General features: G+C 43.1%; 2 protein-coding genes and 1 long non-coding RNA gene across 7 annotated transcripts in view; 2 read left to right on the forward strand and 1 right to left on the reverse strand.

Annotated features, from left to right (window-relative positions):
- The first annotated feature begins 807 nt into the window (after positions 1–807).
- On the forward strand, positions 808–20,567 carry esrp2 (epithelial splicing regulatory protein 2). Of its 3 annotated transcripts, none has more exons than XM_035627463.2 (16): positions 808–962; positions 1,138–1,290; positions 1,796–1,924; positions 8,243–8,356; positions 8,733–8,847; positions 9,102–9,197; positions 9,999–10,053; positions 10,563–10,673; positions 11,276–11,408; positions 11,714–11,756; positions 12,917–13,218; positions 14,024–14,257; positions 14,426–14,624; positions 15,313–15,514; positions 15,677–15,872; positions 17,990–20,567. In XM_035627463.2, the coding sequence occupies exons 2-16, from the start codon at positions 1,159–1,161 to the stop codon at positions 18,149–18,151; spliced, it is 2,223 nt and encodes a 740-aa protein (XP_035483356.1). In that variant the 5' UTR covers positions 808–962; positions 1,138–1,158; the 3' UTR covers positions 18,152–20,567. The 3 variants fall into 3 exon arrangements, with proteins under 3 accessions (XP_035483356.1, XP_035483358.1, XP_035483359.1); XM_035627466.2 differs by lacking the exon at positions 808–962 and adding an exon at positions 16,397–16,497 and having other exon boundaries at positions 975–1,290; positions 17,990–18,127; XM_035627465.2 differs by lacking the exon at positions 808–962 and having other exon boundaries at positions 974–1,290; positions 10,566–10,673.
- On the forward strand, positions 1,962–5,098 carry LOC118301844. The gene is made up of 2 exons (XR_004790381.2): positions 1,962–2,126; positions 2,246–5,098. It is a non-coding gene; the product is annotated as an uncharacterized LOC118301844 (long non-coding RNA).
- Positions 19,947–23,675, reverse strand: part of nfatc3a (nuclear factor of activated T cells 3a) — a 59,981-nt gene continuing 56,252 nt past the window's right edge. For all 3 annotated transcript variants that reach the window (XM_035627459.2, XM_035627460.2, XM_035627458.2), the window contains one exon: positions 19,947–22,995. In XM_035627459.2, the coding sequence (XP_035483352.1) occupies positions 22,919–22,995 (77 nt within the window). In that variant the 3' untranslated portion in view covers positions 19,947–22,918. The remainder of the gene's footprint in view (positions 22,996–23,675) is intronic.

Raw genomic sequence — 23,675 nt, forward strand, 5'->3', positions numbered from 1 at the left:
TTTTCACACCTGTTGAAAGAAAGGCTTGTGATTGTCGTTTTTTTTCATGAAGATAAAAGTTCATTGTTTTTGCCACGGTGGAATATTGCTATATGTCTAAGATCTCAATTGAAGCACTTCCCCGTGTGCCCTCCGAACTTATCGGACTGGTTCAGCTAGAACGAATGATTTCTGCATAGGGAAGGAGACACTGAGAATTACTCTTGAGATCGGGCGATTTAAATGAGTGAAAGGAATAAGTGAGTGAAAAGCCTTGCATTCACTACAGTCTGCTGGCCCATGGCGAGCAAAGCTGGGAGTGTCAGGTGCAACAAAACATGGAATGCTGGGAGCCGAGCCAAAAACTAATGAAACTCCACCAGGCCAGCAAGGACCTGTGGAGTGATTAAAAATGCTTTATGTTGTTTCAATTTGAAAGTGTGATATCATATTTTTGACCTATTGTGAAAGCTTCTCCTATACAAAAAATAGCCCTTTCAAAATCGGTTTAGTTCAATGAGGTTCCTTCACTCAGTAATATTAACTGGGTATAAAAATGTTTCGTCTCGTACTTATTTTAACAACAGTTCACCACAAAACTGAATGTATAAACCTATTAAAACACATATATGTAGAGGTGTGGATGTTCAACACTTCACTTCTTTATCAGAGTAACACATCAGTCGGCTGTGAGCCTCGTCGAGGAATGACGAGCTGATTTGCCACATCACTTCCTGATTCAATGGCTACGACCAATAAGATCACCGCACTCGCCTCCGCGTCCCGCCCTCACCTTTGCCAACGAGCCAATAGGCGAGGCCGCCTGGGACTCCCCTCGCGCAGGGGGCCGAGCCACACAGGTAACTCAGGGAAAAAACTCCAGGGCTCGTTATGGAGTTGGTGTGAAGGAGACACGGATTTCCTCCCTTCTTTACCAGTTAAACCAGTATCTCTGGATAGCACACGCTCAAGTACTGCGACAGGTACAGTCTCTGACCGCAAACTCTTCCGTGGCTCCTCTGAAAATAATCTCCCCCCTTTTTTTGTTCTCTCTCTCTCTCCGTTTACCTTCAATTGAGTTTCCTCTTATCACTTGGAAAGAAAAAAAAAAGGTGAACCCTCGTGTTATTTTTATTTTAATCTTTGCTCTAATTGTAGTTTTTACCCTTGTGGTCCCTGATGGCTTCGCACAGTGATACTCTGGTGGTGTTCTTTGGGGCAACAGCTGGTGCAAATGGGGATAAACTGGGTTCGGATGAGAGGGAAATAATTCTCTTGGTGTGGCAAATTGTGGATCTACGTGACAAAAAGGTACGGACCCTTTCCGAGCCCCGCTCGTTCGTTGTACGGTTTCTTGTGTGTCTCTTGTGGCTCATGTGTAACTTGTAGTGGAGCAGTATGTTTGACGTTTGAATCCCCACGGTGTGCTCTCTGTACCCCCCCCCCCCCATGCTAGCTAGCCAGCTAATGCTACATCGGTTCTTGTTAGCGCACCTTTTTTTTTTTTTTTTTTTTTACAGGTGTGCGACCAAAAAATAATTAACAGCCTGTGAGGAGAGTGTTCTTTCCCCCAATGGAGGAAACGCACCTCAATTCAAACGCTTGTTAAAAGTTGACAATGAAGTGCTTCTTTTTTTGCAACTGCATTGTCAATTTGTTTGACATTATTTATTTTAAAGAGTTTCCTGAATGTGGGGTGTGTTATAGCATACAAGGCTACGTTTGCCATAAGTTAGCATGTTCTTCTTCTTCTTCTTCTACTTCTTTTCCTTTCACGCTGCATTCTGCGCCATGAATCGCTTGAATCCCTCCGCAGGTCGGGGAGCTCCACAGGTGTGTGGTGAAGCCGGACACGTTGGATCTGACGGAGCAGTGCAAAGAGGAGACTGGCCTGACTCCGGACGACCTGCTCGAGGCTGAGCCCCTGGACAAAGCTCTGCAACAGGTGACTCTTCACATTGGTCAATCTACATAAGGGATATTTCAGCTCAGTATTTCCCCAACCTAAGTAACCCCTTTAAAGGTCCTGGTGCTCAGTGTCATACCAAGTTTGAAACATCTCACAGGTGAACGTATTCAAAAACAACTGCAATCAGTTTGCCCACAGCGAGATGTGACAGGACAAGCCCGGCCAGCACCATTAGGCAGTGAGTTCATGTGAGGCGTGTCAAATTTCCCTGATGACCTTTATTTTTAAAAAATTTTAAATAAACCTGGTTGAAATATGTCATTGGTTCGGGCCTGACAGTTAAAACTCTGCTGACAGTTTGTAGAAGCTCAGGATCGAGGATGGGCAGAGCCCGGGGCACGCAGAGATAAGGAGGAGTCGCGGGTCTGGTCTTGTCTCAGCCTGATGCTCGCCGCAGACATCTGGAAGGCGGAATGTTTACTTGGGACAGCGCCTCGCTTGAGGACGGGCCGGGGGGGTGGGGAGGCCCCTTCAGATTCTGGGCTTCATCCTCAGCAGCTGGTTACGGCACTTCTTTTTGAACAAAAATGGGAATTTTCAGTTCTTGTTCCATCCCCAATGAGCAAATGTATTATTATTAATATTTTTTTTTACATAAGTGCTTATGTCGCCAAACACGTTTTTCAACCTCCCTTGCAAGAGTGTTTGTTTGCACTTGGTGAACCTATCCCGCTATTCCAGTATTTCATAGCATAAAAACCTGTCATTGTTGTGCTGGACCAGTGTTGGGGTCGGTTGTTAGTGCTGCCGTGGTCTGAATACCATGCATGCACAAGCAGGTTGGTTTGGACAATCAATTAAAGATGCCTTTTTAGTTTTATTTTCTTCTTTAGATTCTTTCATTGACTACACATCAATGATGCTGTTGTTGGGGTTGTGATATTCGATGCATAGACGAAGATAGTGAACATTTCTCGGGGGCTCAGTGTAAATGGTGATGTCACTGGTGCCTCATACAGACCTGGTACTACTTCAGCTCCACTGTAGGTTAGTTTGTGTGCTGAACCTTCAAATATTAACCCAAGCAATCAGCCCATTCTTTTCATTCTTTTGTCTCACTGGTTACTTTCTCTAGCTATTGGTCAGTCTGAGATTAGTTTTATCCTTGTTGATACAGGGAAGAAAAGATAATGGCAATTTTTCCAGATAGTTTGAAGCGCTTAACAGAACTGCAGTTTAGAAGTAATTGGCTTTGTTTAGTTTTTTCCTAAATGAGCGACTCGTTGATAGAGGGGAAACAAGCAGCTGCCTCTTATTGGTGGGTATGTGACATTGACCTATGTGGTTAGAGCCCCAAGGACATCTGTCGCTTTGGTGAAAGATTTATTAAAGACCACAAGGCTTGAGAGATTAGCAGGGCTGTGAAACACTTTGCTTTCATGCATTTTGCCAGCCATCCTCCATATCATTATGTTTGTAAATTAATAATATCAAAGTTCATTAGTTTCTTTCACACATGCAGTATGTATATATATGCTTTTCCGATTTTACAGTCCATGTTTGCGCCATCTGTTAAAAGAAAACTCTGATACATATCTGTCAAAATGCCTTCATGGGGCCTACAGACTCCTTTTGCACAAATACTGATAACGCCCCATATTTATGAAATTCTGTTAACCAGGCAATATCCAGTTGTTGAATTAGAAATGAGCTTGTGATCAGTCCCGTCCCACCCTTTCTTTCCAACAATATGCAGCTGCTCAGGTTGTGCATTATATTACAAAATGAGCTGTGATCGCAAACTCCGCTCTCTACTTTGAATGTAATTAATTTAATGATTGTTGCTGCCATGCAACATTATTTCTTGTTGCTAGTTCTAAGCCTAACCCTACTTCCAGTGTCAGTCAAAACATGGCAGTCAAAGACGGCATGGCTAATACATTTTTGATGAGAAAATAATTATTTGAAGAATAAACCACAATATGGTGTGTACACCTCCACACACCGGCAGTCCAGTGTGGCTCCTGGGATTGGACTGATGGATGTTTTACCTGCAGTCAAGCTGCGCTGACTGTACAGGTTCGGCTCTCGTCTGGGACTCTGACGGCATGTCACAGCCTGTAGGGAGATACATTTGACGTGAGACTGCATGCACCAGGTTGTTATTGTTGTGAAAACGGACCACTGGAACCTCTCAAACAATGTGTAATAGTGTTTCTACTGTTCTAGACTACAGGAAATAATTGCTGATGGGTGTTAAGTCACTGATATTTGGTGCTTGCTTTCAAAGGCAGCCTCATTGTGAGTTGTTTGTCACGATGAATCGTACCCAAGGCGGATTCGCACAACCTGGATTTTCAACACTGCGCCAAAAGGCTGCAAAAAGATGACTCATACAAATCACTGATTTGAACCCACATGTGACGATAAAGTTACTGCAGCTTATCATCAACTCTGTCACCTCTACTGGGCGTGTCATTAATGCCACTATAAAATGAAGACCTTAAAAGAACTTTCATCTTGACTTTAGTGCCTATGACAAAAAAAAATGTTTTTTGAGATGTATTTGCATTCACTTTTTTAAAAAGGTGATGTAGTTGTTAGAGAACATGCTCTGCAGTGGGTAAACAATCTTCTTTACTGTGTGTATGTGTATATACACTGATAACATGTTGTTAGCACTGCAATCTGTTCTTATGACAATTCCTTCACTGCAAAAGACACACATGATTGAGATAATGGGTTCCTGCAGTGAAGCAGGAATAGTTGCATATTATTTTTTCTCTTTCCTATATAAGTTAAAACTTAAAATCTTAATTGTTGTTGCAAAACACTTAATTCATAGCTATTTTTATTCCTGTTGTTTTTGGCCCATATTCCCATACCCAAAAAGTCGCACAACACTTATTGCGTCACAAAATGCACCGCAGTGGAGCTGTGGGTTTGGCTCCAGGTGACTTCAGCAGGTTACCCAAGGCACTGCCTCGACACTCCTTGTTGTTTTTTTTTATCAGAGTTTGTTTCAGCTACCACCGCCTCCCAACCTCACCTCCGCACACAAACAGTCCAGCTACACTGAAGAGCAAACCCTGATAGTACCATGTTCAAAGGCCACTTCCTCCCACTCATCTGTGGAAATGCCCGTTTGACGGTAGAGTGAGATGGGAAGTTTCGTTTGAGAGTTTTTCTCAAAAAATCCTAAAATAACTTTGGAGAACCGATTGTTTTATGAATTGAACTAAAACAAATGACTTGTTCCTACAGACAGTGAGATGGCATTATAGTTCAGCAAGTTTGACATGGGTTATCGCAACATAACTGTGAAAGCGCAGCCGAGTTTTGACTGCGGAGCCAACTGTGCCAAAGCATGATAATAATCGTATCACTGGAATAGAAATATTACCTGCCCTAATTGTATTTATTAAACAATACAGCTGGAAAAGTGTATTTTGGCAGCAAGTAGCTAAAATTACAGAAAAACTGTGGTTCTGTGGCCTGTTGTTCTGACCCATCTGTTGTCGGTGTGAGATTTGTCTCCTCGTTCAGCTTGTTTGCTCAATTTAAGCTGTAGTTTTAAACTCGGGAGTAGAAAAGGAGAGGGTGTGTCGCCGCCTGTTCCATAACATTTGCTTTTCCCCAGTAATCCGCCTTCAGTAATTGGCCAAGGTGGAGCTCCAGGCAGAGCTGTGAGCAAACATTAGTCCTGTTATCACTGTAAACATACAATTGTGCAGCATGTCTGTGCTGTAATATGCTGCAAAATTAATCTACAGAACTTTGGAGTATCATAGTATTGGATTTCTGTGTTTACCATTAGCAAAGTGAAAGCTCCTTCAAGTATTCAGTGGGGCTAGATAAGATGCCTGATTTGTTATTTGCGTGAGCTTTAAGAAATATGCAACTGCCTGAGAAGAAAATAAAACATAGCAAAGGCTTTACAAGGGATGTCCAGTCCTGAGTCTGAACAATCACTGTACTTAGTCTTAACTAATGAGTTTGATTTAAGATTAATGAGAGAATTCAAATTAAAGGATTTTTAGAAGTGTCAGTGGGTATAAAGGCTGTTCAGGTTGTGCGTTAATAGTGTGGCGAGGTCACTTTGTTGCTTTAAGCCATGAAATGGACTAGTTGAACTAGTCTTTGTGATAATTAACGTAAAAAAAAGTTTTTATTCATTATTCATCAAGTGCAAAGCACATAAAATACATCTGGTATGTGTGCTTCACCTTTTTAGTTAAGGATGCTGTTTTGGTTGCATCCTCGGGTCAGCATGTGGTATATCCTTTTACCAAAATGTACCTGTTGACCTTTTGTTCATGTGATCTAGAATGATTCAGCTTTTCAGGAGTGGTGCTGTTGTGCACCTGTCCATGACTGGAGAACTCTAGACCTGTATTTACATGTGCTAGTGGAGCAATCGCTGCCTCAGCACCCCAATAACATCCAAATCAAAAAATTGTGAGTCACTCTTTGGCACGGGGCTCTGTAGGGTTTGTGCTTTCAAAACAAACATTTATGCTTCATTAATTCTGATGTTACGAGCAATAAACACGACAGATTCATAATCATCATACAGATTTAAAGTTAGAAGAGAGTTTAAGCATATGACTGTTTGCAGTACTGGTTACATTTTGTCGAACATATGAGAGAAATGAAAATTTCAGCAGCAACTAAATGATAAAGTGTAAACACTGTAGTAGAATGCAGTTTGGCAGCTAACTCGCAGATGTCAGCGCTTCCCGCCATGAGGTGGACTCCCTTAATTTAAAACCATCTTTGTGAGGCTATATCTAGGTAGTTTACTGTTTTGGCAACATTATGATGGTTGTGACCACCATTCAATTTATTTTTATTCTTTTGTCAGTGATCCAAGCTGTTTCTCTCTGTCCTCAGATCACTGACTCTGTCCAGCCACACCAAAAATCCCTTAATCAAACTCTGAAGCATTTGGTCTCATGTCAGTAGCAGTCAGGCGTTTCCAAATAGCCCTGTATTTCTCTCTGACTCTTCGGGAGCATGCCCCAACACGCACCTCTAATACTCCCTTACTGTCTGACTGTCTGTCACATACAGCCAGTGGCCATGTGAAACTAGTCAGTCACTGAGTTTAAGGTGGTCTCATCTCCAGACAGTCGGACAGATTTTCGCTCTTACAGAGGAGGCTTTCATGGTTCAGGGAAGAATCTAATACTGCAACTTTGTGAAGTGGTTAATGGCACAAGGAAGATGTAATCACTAGCATGCATTGGGACACTGAGCAGCAAGTGAATACATGCAGCGTTAAGTCAAAGATTTCAAGATGTAAATATTATGCGAAGTAAGAGCTGCAGACAGACCACAGGGTGGGAGATTGTGGTTAGTAGATCTTGGCTGATCACAGTACAATACGTTTATTAAGCCCAAATCCAAGTGGTGTGTCGACCGCTTTGTTTTGCCCGTCTGCATGGTTGACTCCCAGTGACATAACCCCAACTCTCCCAAACCATGACGTAAATAATTAAGCAACCACTCCCGGAACCCAACCTCAGATTTAATGTTTATGCACCCATCACAAAATGGCAGATGGCAAAAGAAATGTGTAGCTGGTGAGACTTTAGCTGCTTGATATTTATCTTACGATTCGGTGGCTCAAACTGGTGCAAAAGGGTGATTTCTGTAACACTAATGGTGGAAAATTGCTCAACACAGCGCAAGTGATGGCCTCTATTGACAGTTGAACGCTGCCAACAGCAGGTTGACACAACACAAGGAATGGGGCTTGTTGAGTGTGGTAGTTAAAAATAAACATGTTCACATGTGGGAGGTGCTGGTATTCGGGATCGAGGGCTTGGTTGTTGTCGCCATCATTTTACGTAAAAGTGAAGACGAGCAGGTTGGACTCGTATGGGTTGTTTTCCTCTGGCATGCCTGTGACTGACGCTCACGCTAAAAGAAAACTGTGATCCTGGTGATTAGTGTGGATGATCATTCCTCTCCTTTGTCTGCTCCCTCTCTCACAAGGCAAACACTAAAACTTGTTAGACGGGCCTCGTTCCTAATGACACCCAAACACGCAGTCAAATGTCAAACACAACACTGCCTTCTCTTGTCTGACTATCTGTCTTATCTGTGATTCTCACTTTCACAGTTCGGTCTTTGTACAGCCGATGTTAAACCATATTTGACCTGCATGTTATTAAGCCACAAAATGTTTGCAAATTAACGGGAATGAAAGTAATTCAAAATAAATTACTTCTTGTTTTTTTCCTCTGAGAAAATTCTTTTACGATAGGTTTGATACTGACTGCCTCACTTTCATTATGAAATACCAATGAAATCCATGTTTAATTTTCCTTTCTGTTTCCCATTATGCAGTTTCAGCAGTCGGTGTCATCAGAGGTAAAATGCCTCGGCAGGAGCTCGTGCACACTTTGTGTCAACAGTCCCCTCGTCATCCGACAGGCCCTCCACCCCGAGGCCTCCAAGAAGGTTCATAGTTCCCACTGATTCTCCACACTGCAGACACACGTCTATGCCGAGAACTATTTCATAAAAGCCATGTATCTGGTACCATTACATTTTCTTTAATACTAGAAAATGTTAGTAGTTTTGTGAAGAACATTTTTCAATTTATGTGTTTTGTGCCAACTCATATTTAAACAACAAACCGTTTTTTTCCCCCTTATGAATGTGAGCACTATACTTTTTATTATGATTTATTAAGTTATGCTCCTTTTTGTAGTCCTGCTTATGACACTCACACAAAATAATGTCAGCAGATACAACCCTTTTTTCCTATAGCATCTCCAGTAAACATGCCAGACTGCCACACTGAATCCTTTCCTTTTCCTTTCTTTCTCATCAGAATCTAGTCCTTCCTGAAAATTTCTTTTCATTTGTGGATGCGAGAAAGGAGTTTCAAAAATGCTGCCCCAATGCCGACCCTGTGCAGAAGCTCACCCTCGCCTCCATGTTGGAATGCATCCTTTTCTAGCTTCTACATTAAAACTGTATTTGTTGTCACATCTCATAAATATTATGTTATAAATGCTCCTTTTAATGATGGTAAGACACAAGGAAAATTGTAAAAATGTATATAATTAGACTTTACAATTCAGTTCAAGTTTGTGGACATAGAAAAATGAAGCAGGAAATTATGGTGAAAAGCATCAACATGTACCACTAGATCAAAATGGCAACTTAATGTAGGAAAAGCCCTTAACTGTGCATGCAGATGTTGGTCTTCCTGCTGTGTCAGAGCAGCAGATGGGTGTGCGGGAGGTTAGGAGCATGGTGCAGCTGATGCTCTGCATCCTGGCCGAACCCTACAGTAAGTATCTGCCAAGAGTTTGAACCCAAAATGATCTGACATTGACGAAGAGACTGACAAAGAGACTGAATGCCTACAATCTCCCACCACACTATTAGTAGTTGAACTGTAACCTCTGAACTACCTGTGCAGAGGAAGCAGAAAACTGCCTGGCTCATAAAAAAGATCAATCAGATGATCTGCATTGTCATCAAGCACTTTGACCTGCCCTGGTAATCATCTTGATTATATACATTCTTGTACTTATAATGCTCATAGTTTTTGGGACCAGATCTTAAAGTGGATCTATTATTTATACTTCGTTCATCAAGTGGCAAATAATGAGGCAAACATGTTAAAAGTAATCACTGCCAGCTCAGACGTCAGACTACTTCCAATTGTTGTCAGCTCATCACTGATGTCTTTCATTTTTAATATGATTTTTTAAATCGGTCTGAGCTAATGTTTTCTTGAGCGACTCAAGTGGAGTGCCAGAATAAAAATTTAGCAGTAAATGAGCATAAGATGATTTAAAATGCATGTTAAAAAGAGCACACCTAGTCTTTGGATGGATGTAAGATGACTCCACATATATAACAGGGCAACTAAATCAAACTTTTATCTGTCCCCTCTGGCTTTACCCCCTCAATAACTGTCAAGTGTGGCTTTTGGGTGTAAACTAACAGGAATGCAAAGTGCTCAAAACTCAACTGTCGGAGTGAACCTGTTCACTACAAGAGAGAGAAGATTGTTGGGACCTTCAGAAGCCAACGACACATACATTAATACAATTCCTTCTTTCCTTCATTTTTTTTTCTTTAGATCACAAATTCTCCTGTGTAGAAACTGTGAAGTACAAGTTTGATTCTGGTACATGGTACGTATGACCTATTCTGTTATCCGAATCGTTCTCTATGTGCGTCTCTGCCACACCTGTTTGCCAGCGGTGTCGTTTACAGACTGAAAACTCACCTCCAGCCGTGTTCAGACTTCAGACCTGAATTCGGCTAAAGGGGCTCTTAACAGTGATTACAGCAACAAGGAAACAACAAGTGTGTCATTAAAGCTGTCCAACTTTGCCATCTAATGCTTACCTGGCTACCCAGTAGCAGAACACAAAATCCTACTGCTCTCAGACGGCCAAAAGCCGAGCACCTTGACAACCCCCTGACATTTAATCAGGGGAGTGTGTTACTGTGTTTACTTACCGTGAGTGGCCTCACCGGAGAGTTGAAAAGCTTTGGATAATGTCTTAAGGTTTAACAGGAGCGACAAAGCTGAACGTTTTTGATAATATACTCTATTCTAACTATTGTTCTTTGACTCATAACTGTCAGAATGTCATTCATGCTTTGTTTTTCATCCTCCACGTGTTGTGTTGTGCAGCAGTAAGGCGGAGCCCGTGGACAGCGAGACAGTGATCAGAGCACGGGGCCTCCCGTGGCAGTCATCAGACCAGGACATCGCCCGCTTCTTCAAAGGCCTCAATATCGCCAAGTACGTACACTAGGACTTGACGGCTGTCTTCCATCAGCCCCATTGCTACTTGCAACAAACTTTATATACACTTCTGTTGCAACAGACAAGTAATTATTGCCACTTTCACCATTCTGGTCATGATTTGTGGAATTTTCTTCCCTTTTTTAACACGAGTACTTTTGCCTATCTGATCACAATATAAACATTAACATTTTCATTGTTTAACCATAATATAAAGTACTAAGATGCTAATAAGTTAAAAGCACTTTTTGCACAGCAGTCATTTGAATATCCAGTTGCAAAATACCAGTAAATGACCAAGAGTGCAATAGAAAAGTGTGAACACATGGAAATTAGAGCTGCCTTGTATTTTTATCAGCAACATTACTACTCGATACAGGTCTATTCGTTATTCCATGTGGGTATTTTCAAGAGGATCTGTGTCACATAGAAACATCATTGTACAGCTACACTTCTCATCTAACACTTTTTTAAAAACATTTCCCCAAAATGTCAAACTATTCCTTTATCTTACATGGCAAGACCCTTGGTTTCACTGTTGACCCTGGCTCTGATATCCATACCGTCAACAACCTGAACCCGTTGCGCTTGTGTTTCAGGGGTGGCGTGGCTCTGTGTCTTAACGCTCAGGGCAGGAGGAACGGTGAGGCCTTGGTGCGTTTCATCAACTCTGAACACAGGGACCTGGCCCTGGAGCGCCACAAGCACCACATGGGGAGCCGCTACATCGAGGTGAGGTCTTACCACTTGTGTAGTTTAATGTTTTAATGTCTAGTTCTGCTATGTGTGATTTTAAAAGATGCATACTTGAACACTTCTTATGTCACTTGGGAAGTCTGTGTGAGTCTTCAGTCAAACTAAATGATCCTAAAGCCACGTCAGGGTCAGATTGCATCTCAGATAAGTCATTATATTAAGTTCCTCAGAACCTGTATCGCTCATAAACTGTGACCCAGACCTCCCCATTACTGTCACATCGCATGTTACATGTATATTAACTTAAATTCTTCTTTTTGGTTATCCTCCTTTCTTCTCAGGTCTACAAGGCAACAGGAGAGGAATTCCTGAAGATTGCTGGAGGTCAGATTTCAGATTTTTTTGTTTTCTTCCTCCTCTTCTCACCGTGTTTGTATGACTGACTCATGATGAAAGACTTTCTGTTACTGTGGGGTAGCCTTCTGTTTCATGGCTTTCCTGCATCTTTGAGAAAAAACAAGACGTCTGTAAAAGAGCAGCTCTTTAGTGACTGCAAAAGAGTCCTTCTCTTTTGCGCTCTGGCTCTCTCTCTCTCCTATTACCTGTCTTTGCCTCATCCCAGTGACTCTCCAGCAGCTTATCTCGGACTAATGAAAGACGCTTTGTGAGTCGCTTCCCTCTCTACCCCCCCTCCATTCCTTCCTCACCTCCTCGTCCCCAGCCCCAACCCCTCAGAGGCCAGTTGGAGAGAAATTTCACTCTTGGCCAACAGCAGCTCACCTGTTCCGCTCAGCCTCAAGCTCCACTCCCCCGAGGGAGAGGGGGCCGACGGCCGGTGAAAGGCCCCGGCTCAGAGCCGATACAAAGACGGTGTGAAGAGACAAAGGCATTGCCTGGGGCCTCTGGACCGAGAGCAGCAGTCCAGCAGTAACACAGAGCAGAGATAGCACACAAAGAAACGCAGTCACTCGTAGCAGATAACTTGCAGTGGCTGCCAGTCTGACTGTGGACTTTACTCAGATGAGTTCAGATCAATACAGATTGACAGCAACATTGGACTTTATGCACACAGCTGCATTTATCAATTGAAAAGTAAATGCAAATGTAAATAGATGTATAATAGAAACTATACTGTACAAGACAGCAACATTGCTCTTTTGGGAGTTTACATTTTCTATTGTGGCTGTTTTTAATTTGTTTGACGTTTTACTATTCAGTTTAAATAAAGATATGGGCCCTGAGCCTCCTGGCTTGTGTTGTAGAGAGCAGGGACAGCAAACTGAATTTTTTTTTTTAATAATAATGTCTGACAAGCTGTTTCTTTTTTTGTTAACCTGACAGTGACAAACTAAGAGTCACTGAACTTTATATATTTACAGTGTTGTTCCTTACCGAAATCACCAGATAGTCAGTTGTATCTAGTAAGAGACCAAAAAATACTGTTCTTTGTTTGGCTGGTCGTGTGAACCGTGCTTGTTACCACAGCTCTTATTTTGCCTACTAGCTGAAGCCCGGTGTTTAATCCCACCGTCCTCTGACTACAGGTACATCCAACGAGGTGGCCCAGTTCCTGTCCAAAGAGAACCAGGTCATCATCCGTATGCGGGGGTTGCCGTTCACCGCCACGCCCCAAGAGGTGCTGTCCTTCCTTGGTCCCGAGAGCCCGGTTACAGATGGCGCAGAGGGTCTGCTCTTCGTCAAGTACCCCGACGGTCGGCCCACCGGTGATGCCTTTGTGCTCTTCTCCTGTGAAGAATATGCCCAGAATGCGCTGAAGAAGCACAAGCAGATCCTGGGGAAGCGCTACATCGAGCTGTTCCGCAGCACTGCGGCCGAGGTGCAACAGGTAAATTCTTTTAGTCACGTGGGCCATAGTTATATCTGTAAGCTTTCTGTTTTGTCATGACATGAAAACACACAACAGGTTTTAAGACTGCTGCTGGAAGAACGTACTGACATCTTGCATCGAAGGATTTAGAGGAGATGGAATAAAACGCAAGAATTCAGCTGGTGTTGTTAATGGATCAGTTGGCTAAATAGTTGTTCTTAGCTGGTCTGTGCAGGATGTTTAATAGACATTTGTGTTGGTAATTCAGAATAAGCTTGTCAACCTGAAGAAGGAAGTTTGTGGATTTTATTTTAGACATAAAACATTGGCATGTTGTCCACACTTGAAGTATTTTTTTGTCACAAAAGAACTAATCATGATGATTATGTTGACAAATCCATACTCTCTGTTTTGTCATAAAAGAAGTTCCCTCTCTGTGTGTGACCGCTTCTCTCCCTGTCAGGTTGGTTACCAAGGAACTGATGTCATGACAACATAGAGAAGTGAGAAAACAATGTATTGAAGTATGGGATGAAACAGTGAATCAGTAAATCGGATGAGTGTGGAGGTTGCACAACTGAAAATAACATAAGTGTGATGGCACAACGTGTGTCTGTAATGTTTTTAATCACCCTGAGAAACGGCTGTGAACGTGCTGTCCCTTTTGGCTGTGAAATATTAATAACAACTGGACCGTACTCAACTCAACCTTGTCATTTTCAAATGTATCTAATAAATTTTGGACTGCGTGTCAAGTGTGTCTTATTTCCACATGCAGATTAGATGAGATTAGTCATTGTCCATCATCTTTTGTATTCCCCAGGTCCTGAACCGATATATGTCCACTCCTCTGATCGCCACGCTGCCTCCTTCTCCCATCGTGCCCGTCCCGGTCCTCGCCACTCCTCCCTTCCTCCCAGCGGCCAGCAGCACCCGTGACTGCGTTCGCCTGCGCGGTCTGCCCTACACCGCCGGTATCGAAGACATCCTGGAGTTCATGGGAGAGCACACCGTCGATATCAAACCCCACGGAGTCCACATGGTCCTCAACCAACAGGTCAGACTGGTGCTGGACTCACTGTAAAGCTTAATCTCTGATAACTTTGTGAAATGTGTTCCCCAGAACAATTGAAAGACAGTCTGAACCCTGCCTAGCCTATTCTTCAACTATGAATTTTTTTGGGGGTGAATTTGTAACCGTTGTCTTTGCCCGTCATCGCTGCAGGGTCGGCCCTCTGGCGACGCCTTCATCCAAATGAAGTCCCCCGACAAAGCGTTCATGGTGTCCCAGAAGTGCCACAAAAAGACGATGAAGGACCGGTACGTGGAGGTGTTCCAGTGCTCCACAGAGGAGATGAGCATTGTGCTGATGGGGGGAACCCTGAACCGCAGCGGCCTCTCCCCTCCGCCCTGCAAGCTTCCCTGTGAGTGTATATGAATGACGTGGAAACATTCTGGTCAGCAGTGTCACGTCAACATTTTCCCCAATTGGCACTGACAGAAACCGCAACTACCCACAGCTTCACGGCTGATTTGTATTGAATGCTTCACCACTAATACTTATGTGTGTTCACATTGTCAAGTGTGACGACCTGAAGGTCACAGCAAGCTTTGTAAATAATACACCTGTTGTGACCATTGTTTTTTGTTTTGTTTTTAATTCCGGATCTTATTTTTATAGTTTTGGGTCGTCATTCTGTTCTGTTGGCATTCCTTTGTGATTGTCTAACTGCAGTAATGACGGCCTATGCCTTTGTGTCCCTAAATCTTGGCTGTCATATGAATAATGGCCTAAATTAAGACGAGACACATTTTGCAACTAATATTTATTTTCAGTGTTGAATAATCTGCCTATTATTGTATGTGACCTACTGTTTAAACCCCACAGAGGTTCAGTTTACAGTAAAACGGAGAAAAGCAGCAAATCCTGACAATCTGGATATTATGTTAGAATTGAAGATGACAAATATCCTCTAGCTGCTCTTTTCTGTTGTTTAACCAATAGATTTTTAAGTGTCTATATGGGTTCAAGAATTATGTTTTTCAAGTTCCAAATTCCTTTGTAATTGGTGTTTGTCATTTTTTATTTTTTTTAACTGTCTCTCCCTGCAGGTCTGTCTCCACCCACTGCCTACGCCGCCTTCCCCACCCCACCTGCGATGCTGTCTGAGGCTGCCCTCTACCAGCCGCCCCTGCTCGCTGCTCCCAGGCCTCCGCCAACCACTCACGCTCACAGCCCCGCTCTGGCCTACTACCCCCCTCAACCACACCTGTACATGAATATGAACATGAACTACACGGCGTACTACCCCAGGTTCGTGTCAAGCTTCAGCTACAGCTAGCAGAGAAAGAAAGTCTGCTTTCCTTTGGCTGTTGCTCTCCTCTACCTTCCATCAGTTACTCTCTTTTTTTTCATCTTCTGCCTTCGATTAAGTTGTTTGTGTTGTTTTTTTCCTGTGCCATGCTCTCTCCCCAGTCCCCCAGTTTCTCCCTCCACAGTTAGCTACTTTGCAGCACCACCGGGATCGATGGCAGCGGCGGTCGCCGCCCAGTCCCACCCTGCCGCCGCCGGCACGTCTATGCTGCCCCAACCTGGTGCCCTGGTCAGGATGCAGGGTCTGCCCTACAATGCCGGGGTCAAGGACATCCTCAGCTTCTTCCAAGGATACCAGGTCCGTTCATTGAGGTGGAGGGGTTATGTTGCTGTGGAAGAGATTTTTGGGTCTGCTTGGTTTTTAAAGGATCATGACATTTAGTTCTGGTTCAACCCCTAAGTGCTGAACATCTGAGAAATTTACTCGCTGAAGTGTGTGTGTGTGTGTGTGTGTGTGTGTGTGTGTGTGTGTGTGTGTGTGTGTGTGTGTGTGTGTGTGTGTGTGTGTGTGTGTGTGTGTGTGTGTGTGTGTGTGTGTGTGTGTGTGTGTGTGTGTGTGTGTGTGTGTGTGTGTGTGTGTGTGTGTGTGTTTGTTTCGTGGCTGCAGTAGTCTCTCTCCCACTGACAGTGGGTGAGAAAACACACAAGGCCTGTTCAGCCAATATCCTGTGTTTTTATGTCTTCCGAAAGAAAAAAAAACTACCAGGGTATTTTTGAGAGTGTGTACTTGTCTGTGTATTTAAACTTGTGTACTGCCATGTGTGAAACCGTGCGGAGGCCTCCCCCACCCTGACTGTGCGTTCGTCATTGTGCCGTCTGTAGTACGCCCCAGAGGAGTACAGCAGCATGGTTCAAATGAGCGAACAGGCCAGGAGTCTGATTCAGCCCAAAGAATGGCTCTGTCTTTAGGGACTCACCCCAAGGTAAGAAGACCCTCCAGACCAAAGAACCAGAGCGGATAGAGAGGGCATTTCCTACATTTTAATAAGTTCTAAAGTACCCAGTCAACACAGAGCTGGTGATTCTGCAGGTTAAACACACCTGACCTGTAAACCCACTGGTTTAAAATGACTTAAATCCTTCCTGCACAAGTAAAGCTTCCTAAATAATTATTTGTGGGACTGAAGTTGCAGCTTGTAAATATTATTGCTGCAGCACTGAACAATCAAACCCATCATACACATATCAGACAGATTAGTGTGACTGGACTAGTCTGAGTGGGAATGCCCAATCTAGCCGTCATGGTTCTGAGCTCGTGGTCCAGCATGTCAGTCGGCTGCTTCCCAAACAAAACTGCTTCCTAACTCGAGTCTCGATCCCCGACAGACTCCCCAAATGTGTTTGAACGGGTTTGTATGTGATGCCACAGAATGTATGAAATTTTAGGGACACTTCATATACATTTTATCGACAGTGACCACTTCCTCACAGTCATACATTTGACTTTTGATGAGGTTGTAGTGACCAACTCTGTCCTGCTCCTATTTATAAAAGGACGTTATCACTTCTCTTTGACAGACTTTGCAAATTGTGTGGCACCACTGGCGCATGCAATTGATTTGCATGTCGCATCATCAGTCATTTGTTATTCGCACTGTGAGGTCCTGGATCATTAGATAAGTAATATCTAATGATCAGGTGAAAACAGGTGATCTTTACTGAAGATGTCCCTAATATCTTGTGCATTCTGTGTGTGGTGGACATTGTTCTGCAGCAGGGACACAATCATCCCACGCAGGTCTTTTAATAATACCCAAAGACATTTTACATAAGTTAAAAACTGAAAAGCAATGGACTAGAAATATGAAATACACATCATCGATCACATATTTGAGGTTTATTATGTTTTGGATAATTAAGTTGTTTATTACAGCTTTTTTTTTTTACATTATTATCGACAGCATTAGGTCAGTAGGATCCATACATGTTATATTTCAGCAAACGACTTTCCACTTGCTGAAGGTTCATGACAACGTACAGTATTAGCCGGTCTTGATTCAGAACTCCCCCGCTGAATCACCCAGACACATCGACCTCAACACGTCCAGTGGACTGTAGCCCGAACGCTCCTCCGACCGTCTCCCTCTTCTCTCCTTACCGCTGTCGTTACTGTAATCAAATCTGCACCTCTCTTTTTTTTTTGCATTGAACTTCTGATGTGAGACGTGGATGCATGCTAACTAACAGATGATTAACGAGTGTGTGGCGTCGCAGTGGGTTTACCTCCTTTAGGAACAGCATGTACTCTACTTTTACTAAGCTTCGCACATTAATCTTTTTTTTCCCCCACTACTTAACCGGACCAGTGTGATGCGCTTTCTCATTCAGTTCATCCCCAGCTTCGTGGGCTCCCCCTGGTGTTTTCATGCTGCAGCTCTTCTTTATTTTCTCTCTCTTTTCTCTCTCTCCCTGTAGCTTCAGCCAGACGGCGTCCTCATCTTGTACAACTTCAGCGGCCAGTGCGGCGGCGAGGCGTTGGTCACCTTCCCCAGCGAGGAGATTGCCCGGCGGGCTGTAGCCGAGCGCTCCAACCACCCCTTCTACGGCCAGCAGGTCCACCTGCTCCTCTGTAACTGACCCACCAGTCTCTATCCTCCTCCGCCATCAATTTGACCTCCCGTTCGAAGAGCACTCGTCTCCCAACTCAACTCACATGAAAGACGGACTGAACCTCGACCTTTTATATACGTCCTGGCATTTATTGAAACGCGCCTGATTTTGCGATGTGCTCATGACATTGTGGACGTCATGAATGGCATCACTGTGTATTTGCACCGACTGTAAAAGCTGGTTGTGGTGAGGAGACGGTGCGGAGCTTTGGACGAGAGCGTCGCCGCGACTCCGTGTTCTGAGTCTCCCTCCGAAAACACTCGACAAAGTTTCATCCTGAAATGCTTGAGGCTGTACAAACCCCTGCTTATGATATCTTCTGTATATTTTCTCTGAATCCTCACTCTTGACCACTAGATTTTTGTTTGTTGTAGTTTATGGCCCTTTGTGTTGGCTTTATGCAAACACCTTTATTCATTTGATGGTCTCCAGTGGTGCCGTTGAAAAGCAAAAACAACAACATAAAAAACAAACCCAGAGCCTTAAAGACTTGACGTAGACTACTGTATCTCAAAATGTTTTCTTTAACTGTCATGAATCAATTTGAAAGAACCTCGAGCTGCAGGGACTTTTGGTTAAAGCCACAGTGAGATCTCACGTGCCAGTGAACCAACTCGTGTAACGTTATATTTTGTTCTGTATAAAGCATTTATGTGAATGGCATGTGTCCTCCCATTTAGACCCTTTTTTCCAAGCACTACAGAATTGCTTTTGCTCCAATCAAATGGTTAAAGAACTGCTCATCTGAGCGACATGGCAAATTAATTATATTTTTATTAATCCCCGGTCTTTACTTGAGTGGATATTTTGTTATGAAAAGGACCAAAGTGTATCCTGAAGCCTTTGATAATGATCGACCTCAGCTACTGTACATTCTCTCTCCTGCTTTTTTTGTTTCCAGACCATTTATAATGATCAGTCTGTAGCAGCTTTAATTCCTGCTGCTAAAACTAAGTGTTTTTTTTTCTTCCTGTGCCTACATTACCCAGAGTGCATCACTTGCCCACATAGGGTTTGGGTAACCTCTGGTGGCAGATGACATATTTCTTTTGTTGCGAGTTTGAGACTTGCATGAATTTAGCTCTGTGTAAATTGGATAAGACTGTAAACGATTAAAAAAAAAAAAAAAAAAAAATTGACAATGATCTGTTTCATTTATCTTCATTTGAGAGATGAATTTGTAAGACATCAATAAAACCAATAATAAATGTTGCCCAAACATGAAAAAATCATATTTTTTTTACAAAAGAAGCAAAAATTAACCTTAGCGGTAGAAACTACATGCTGTCATATATTTACTGTATAAATGTATTCATGTATATTTACTGAACTCCCCTGCATGGTGAAGATCCTCACTGGCACGTTTTGAAAAGAAGCAGCAGGAGATGCTTGATAAACCTCATCGTAAAAAAAGTAATTGGTGGCCACCAAAAAATGACTATGTACAAAAAGATGAGCTTAATAAGAATGACTTCACTCTCTGCTGGTTTAGTGCTGAAGGTGTTTTGTAGAGGGACTTATTTTTGCCCACATCTCATGGTATAGATATTTTTGCTTATCAAGTATGGACTCCCTTTTTTTTGTTGACACCGCTAGATGGCGCCAAATCTCTCTTTTTAAAAAAAACAATGGTCTATCGAGACGACACCGAGACCCCCGGATCAATTCAGGTCCCTTTTATGCCAGGAGCCCCTGTGGGCTACCGTGTCGGTAGAGAAAAGGCAATGTTTTCGTATCAAAGAGCAGACACACACAGCCTCGCTTGAGTTTTCATGTTTTATTGATATACACTACTTTAGAGCCTACGTTATGTTGCAAGGTATTCCCTTTGAATAATTCAAAAAGCACTGCAGTCTTAAAAATTACAAAAAAAAGAGAAAATCTTAACATACAAAATATACAAGAAATGACAATACAAGGCTCGGTAAACATCAGCTAAGCCTGTATTTCCCTTTTATTTTACAAAACAATTTTATATATATGTATGTGTGTCGCATATATACATATGTGTGTGTGTGTGTGTGTGTATACATACATACATACATACTAATATATGTATATATGTGTGTATTCTAAACACTCATACATGTCCCCAACCTTTTAGGAATGACATCCACTTTAAAGTATCAAAAATAGAGTTGTACAGTCTCTGTAGCTTCCTTGAACGTAAAGTGGGAACACAATGTTCGCTCTTTGGTTGTGACAGAAGAGGACGGCAGGCAGAGTTTACTCTCAATGCTGGTTTTGTTTCTTGTTTTGTTTTGTTTGTTTTTTGTCTCACGTGTTTCAAGCTGCAGAATCAACTTCATATGTAAAAAGAAAAGAAAAAGCCATCGCTCTCCTCCCGTCCAACCATCAAATTCCATCCTGTGCCCCCCCCCCCCCCCCCCACCCCAAAAAATGAAAATAACAATAGTCACACACAACCAGAGTTAAGGCCTCCTAATAGTTTACATTGTGACATCATTCTCTCAATATCTTACTTTTTTTCCTCTTTACGCTTTGAAGTTCACACGCAACATTACAAATAGTTTATCTCATTTTGTCATATTTACTGTCATGTTTCACATTTGCTTCGTGTGGGTTGCATAGAGTAAATACGTGTGTGTGCTTCTGTTGATGAAAATAGGACTTTCTGAATTCCCCGTCTTCTGTACAGCATTATTTGGTATGAACCGTCCAGCCACACACACACACTCTCACTCACGCACGCACACACACACACACACACACGCACTCACACAAACGTCAGAGCCCGTTAAGCGTCTACAAGTCTACAGTCTACTTCTATAGGCATCAAGGTCTTTTATTTATTTACTTTATTTTTTGTCTTTTTATTTATTTATTTTTTTTAAAGGCATTAGGCAGAAGTTTTAATGCATAGCAGAATCATTTTCACCTGGAAACTGACTTCAAACTTTCATATGCGACGCTCCTCGGCTTGCGCAGGCAGAGGCGTCATTGTCGAGCTTAAGGCGAAAAAAATAAAACAAAATCAAACGTATACAAAAAGCCAATTGGAAATCTTCAAATCAGAATCTGTACCCGTCTGTTCACATCATATCTGACCAGAAATGTGCCTGGAAATACTTTTGAAAAAATATTTTCCACCCTTAAGATTGTTATTGCTGCCGTAAAGGCACTGCATATGTCCGAACGGGGAAATAGTGTCTTTGATTGTGAACAGCAAATATTGATTGTTTCACAACGGGGGAATGTGGAAGAGCCCGTTACGTCCACATGTTGGACTTTGGGATTTCACCCTGTTCATTACAGAAAGGGGGGGTTAATACATAAATGCAATACATAGACATATTTATGTATAAAATACTTTCAAAAGTTTCATCAGATTATTTCACGCGGTACATTATGACACCTGTTATTAAAAGAGAAGGCACACGGAGGTCCCTGGGAGATGTGGTGGGGAGTTATTGCGTGAGAAGACGTGTCAGAGGTCCGTCTCTGTGGATGAATAAAAAAAAACAACTTCTCTGTAACATGGAAATAACGGGCATTTTCAAATACGAGAAAAGAAAACAAGATCAGGAGGCTTATTAACTCAGTCCTGCTCAATCCCACAGCAGGTTTTCGTGAAATCACATCATACACGACCAGAGTCACACACAGGTCCGGTTATGAAGTCAAATATTATAGTCAAACTCAAAAGCCAGCTGCTGTGCAAAACAACACAAAGAAAAAAAAAGAAAGAAAAAAGCTTTCACTACCTTTCAAAGCTGCTAAATGTTAATAAGGCATTTGTTCAACGTGACAATAAAGAAACATAAAGAGAGGGAGGACGTACACAGAGGTGTGTGTGTGTGTGTGCGCGTGCGTGTGTGTGTGTGTAGGGGGATCATGTACAGATATCTACACGGCTGCAAGGATACTTAAAGTAGTGGAATGTTGCAGATCCCAGATCAGCACCAGAAGAGCTCATCTCTCTCTGCCAGGCCGCACTCGCCAGACCATAATTGCTTCATTATTTAAAAGGGAGAAGAAGAAGAAAAAGAAAAAAACACGGAGGAGTGGACAGTGTTGTCAACACTGAGTCGTGAGTTTAACTCCGCCTGACAGTTTGCTTTGATTTGATTTTGAACTTACGATCAACATTTCACGGCTTGTAATTCAGTTTTCAGGTCAATAATCTTCAAAGTGTGTCGGTCTCGTGTTTTTTGCTCCACTGGGAGTTTCCACACGCTGATGTTCATGGGGGGAAAAAAATAGAAAATCTTAAAAATCAACTGTACAGCAACGGGCTTCTGAACCTCGGCTCCGACTCGCCGCGACAACACTGTGCACGTCTCCGTCTCTCCGTCGCAGAGACGCAAAAAGCGAGTGCTCTGACCTCGCAGAGAGCTGATTGGTTAAGAGGAGGGCGTTGCTTTGAAGGACCAGGATCGTCTGGGGGCTCATCTTGACACCTGAGAACTGGCAGACTGAGCAGAGAGTGACCGTTTTCCCCGTGGCGTGAGTCTATGTGGCTGTGTCGTCCTGCTGTGATGTGAGTTCTTTGTCCATGTGTCTCTGAAGAGGAGAACCTGTATCGTTTTAAATGACATCAAATGAGACAAATGTCTTCTCGTCAGGCCGGTGGGTCTTTAACAGCATCACCAGTCTTCTCTGGTCTACAGTATCTGTGACCTCGGTCTCGTCTCCTCCTGCCCCCCTGTCCCTTACAGGATCAGCACCGTGGCCCGGAGCAGGGTCCGTGTTGGTGCCTGAGAGGGGGCGGAGCTACGACTGGTTGTGTGCCGGTGGAGGACCGTGAGCGCCGGGGGACTGGGACATGTCTCTGCCGATGATTTCGTTCACTGTAGAGAAAAACACACAAAACAAAGACACACATAACTGTCTGGAATTGACTTGTTTTTTACATTTCACGTGTCTGTCCAGCAGGGGGCAGCGTCGCTTCACACCTCATGGGGACCAAAAGCAGCCCCCGAGAGCCAAAGGTGGAAAAAACTCAACAAAAAAACAACCAAAAGGCCACAAAGTCGTGGCTCTGACTTGAGGTATAACGACTCGCGACAGAACAAATGAGAGAAACTATTCCATTCACTCGACGTGCCGGTTGTGACCTTCGACAACCGTCAGCAGTTACAGCAGCATGCTGACGGACTGGTGTAAACACCGTGTGCTGCTGTGAGGCCGGGGCAACCGGCGGGGGCTGTCCTCTGCTTCATTAGAGCCTTAATGGCGGCTCGGGACATTTCCTCGGGCCTGTTCGTGGGGGTTTGTTAGCCTGGCAAAAGGGCCAATCCATTGTTTGAAAAAAAAAAAAACCCCAACATGCTTTTGAGCCCAGAGAGCCTGAGAGAGGTTAATTCCTCCACCGACTCAGTCAGAGACGCATTCTAAATAAATAGCAGACAACTCTTTCTCTACACTGTTGCCCGTATTTTAATTTTATTTCAAATTTTTTTCAACCAGCGTGCGTGCATGATTGTTTTATATCCGCAGCCTCCACTCAGTCAGTATTCACAGCAAGGAG

This window comes from Scophthalmus maximus, chromosome 4 (assembly GCF_022379125.1).
Source record: "Scophthalmus maximus strain ysfricsl-2021 chromosome 4, ASM2237912v1, whole genome shotgun sequence".
In the NCBI taxonomy this organism is placed as follows: Eukaryota; Metazoa; Chordata; class Actinopteri; order Pleuronectiformes; family Scophthalmidae; genus Scophthalmus; species Scophthalmus maximus.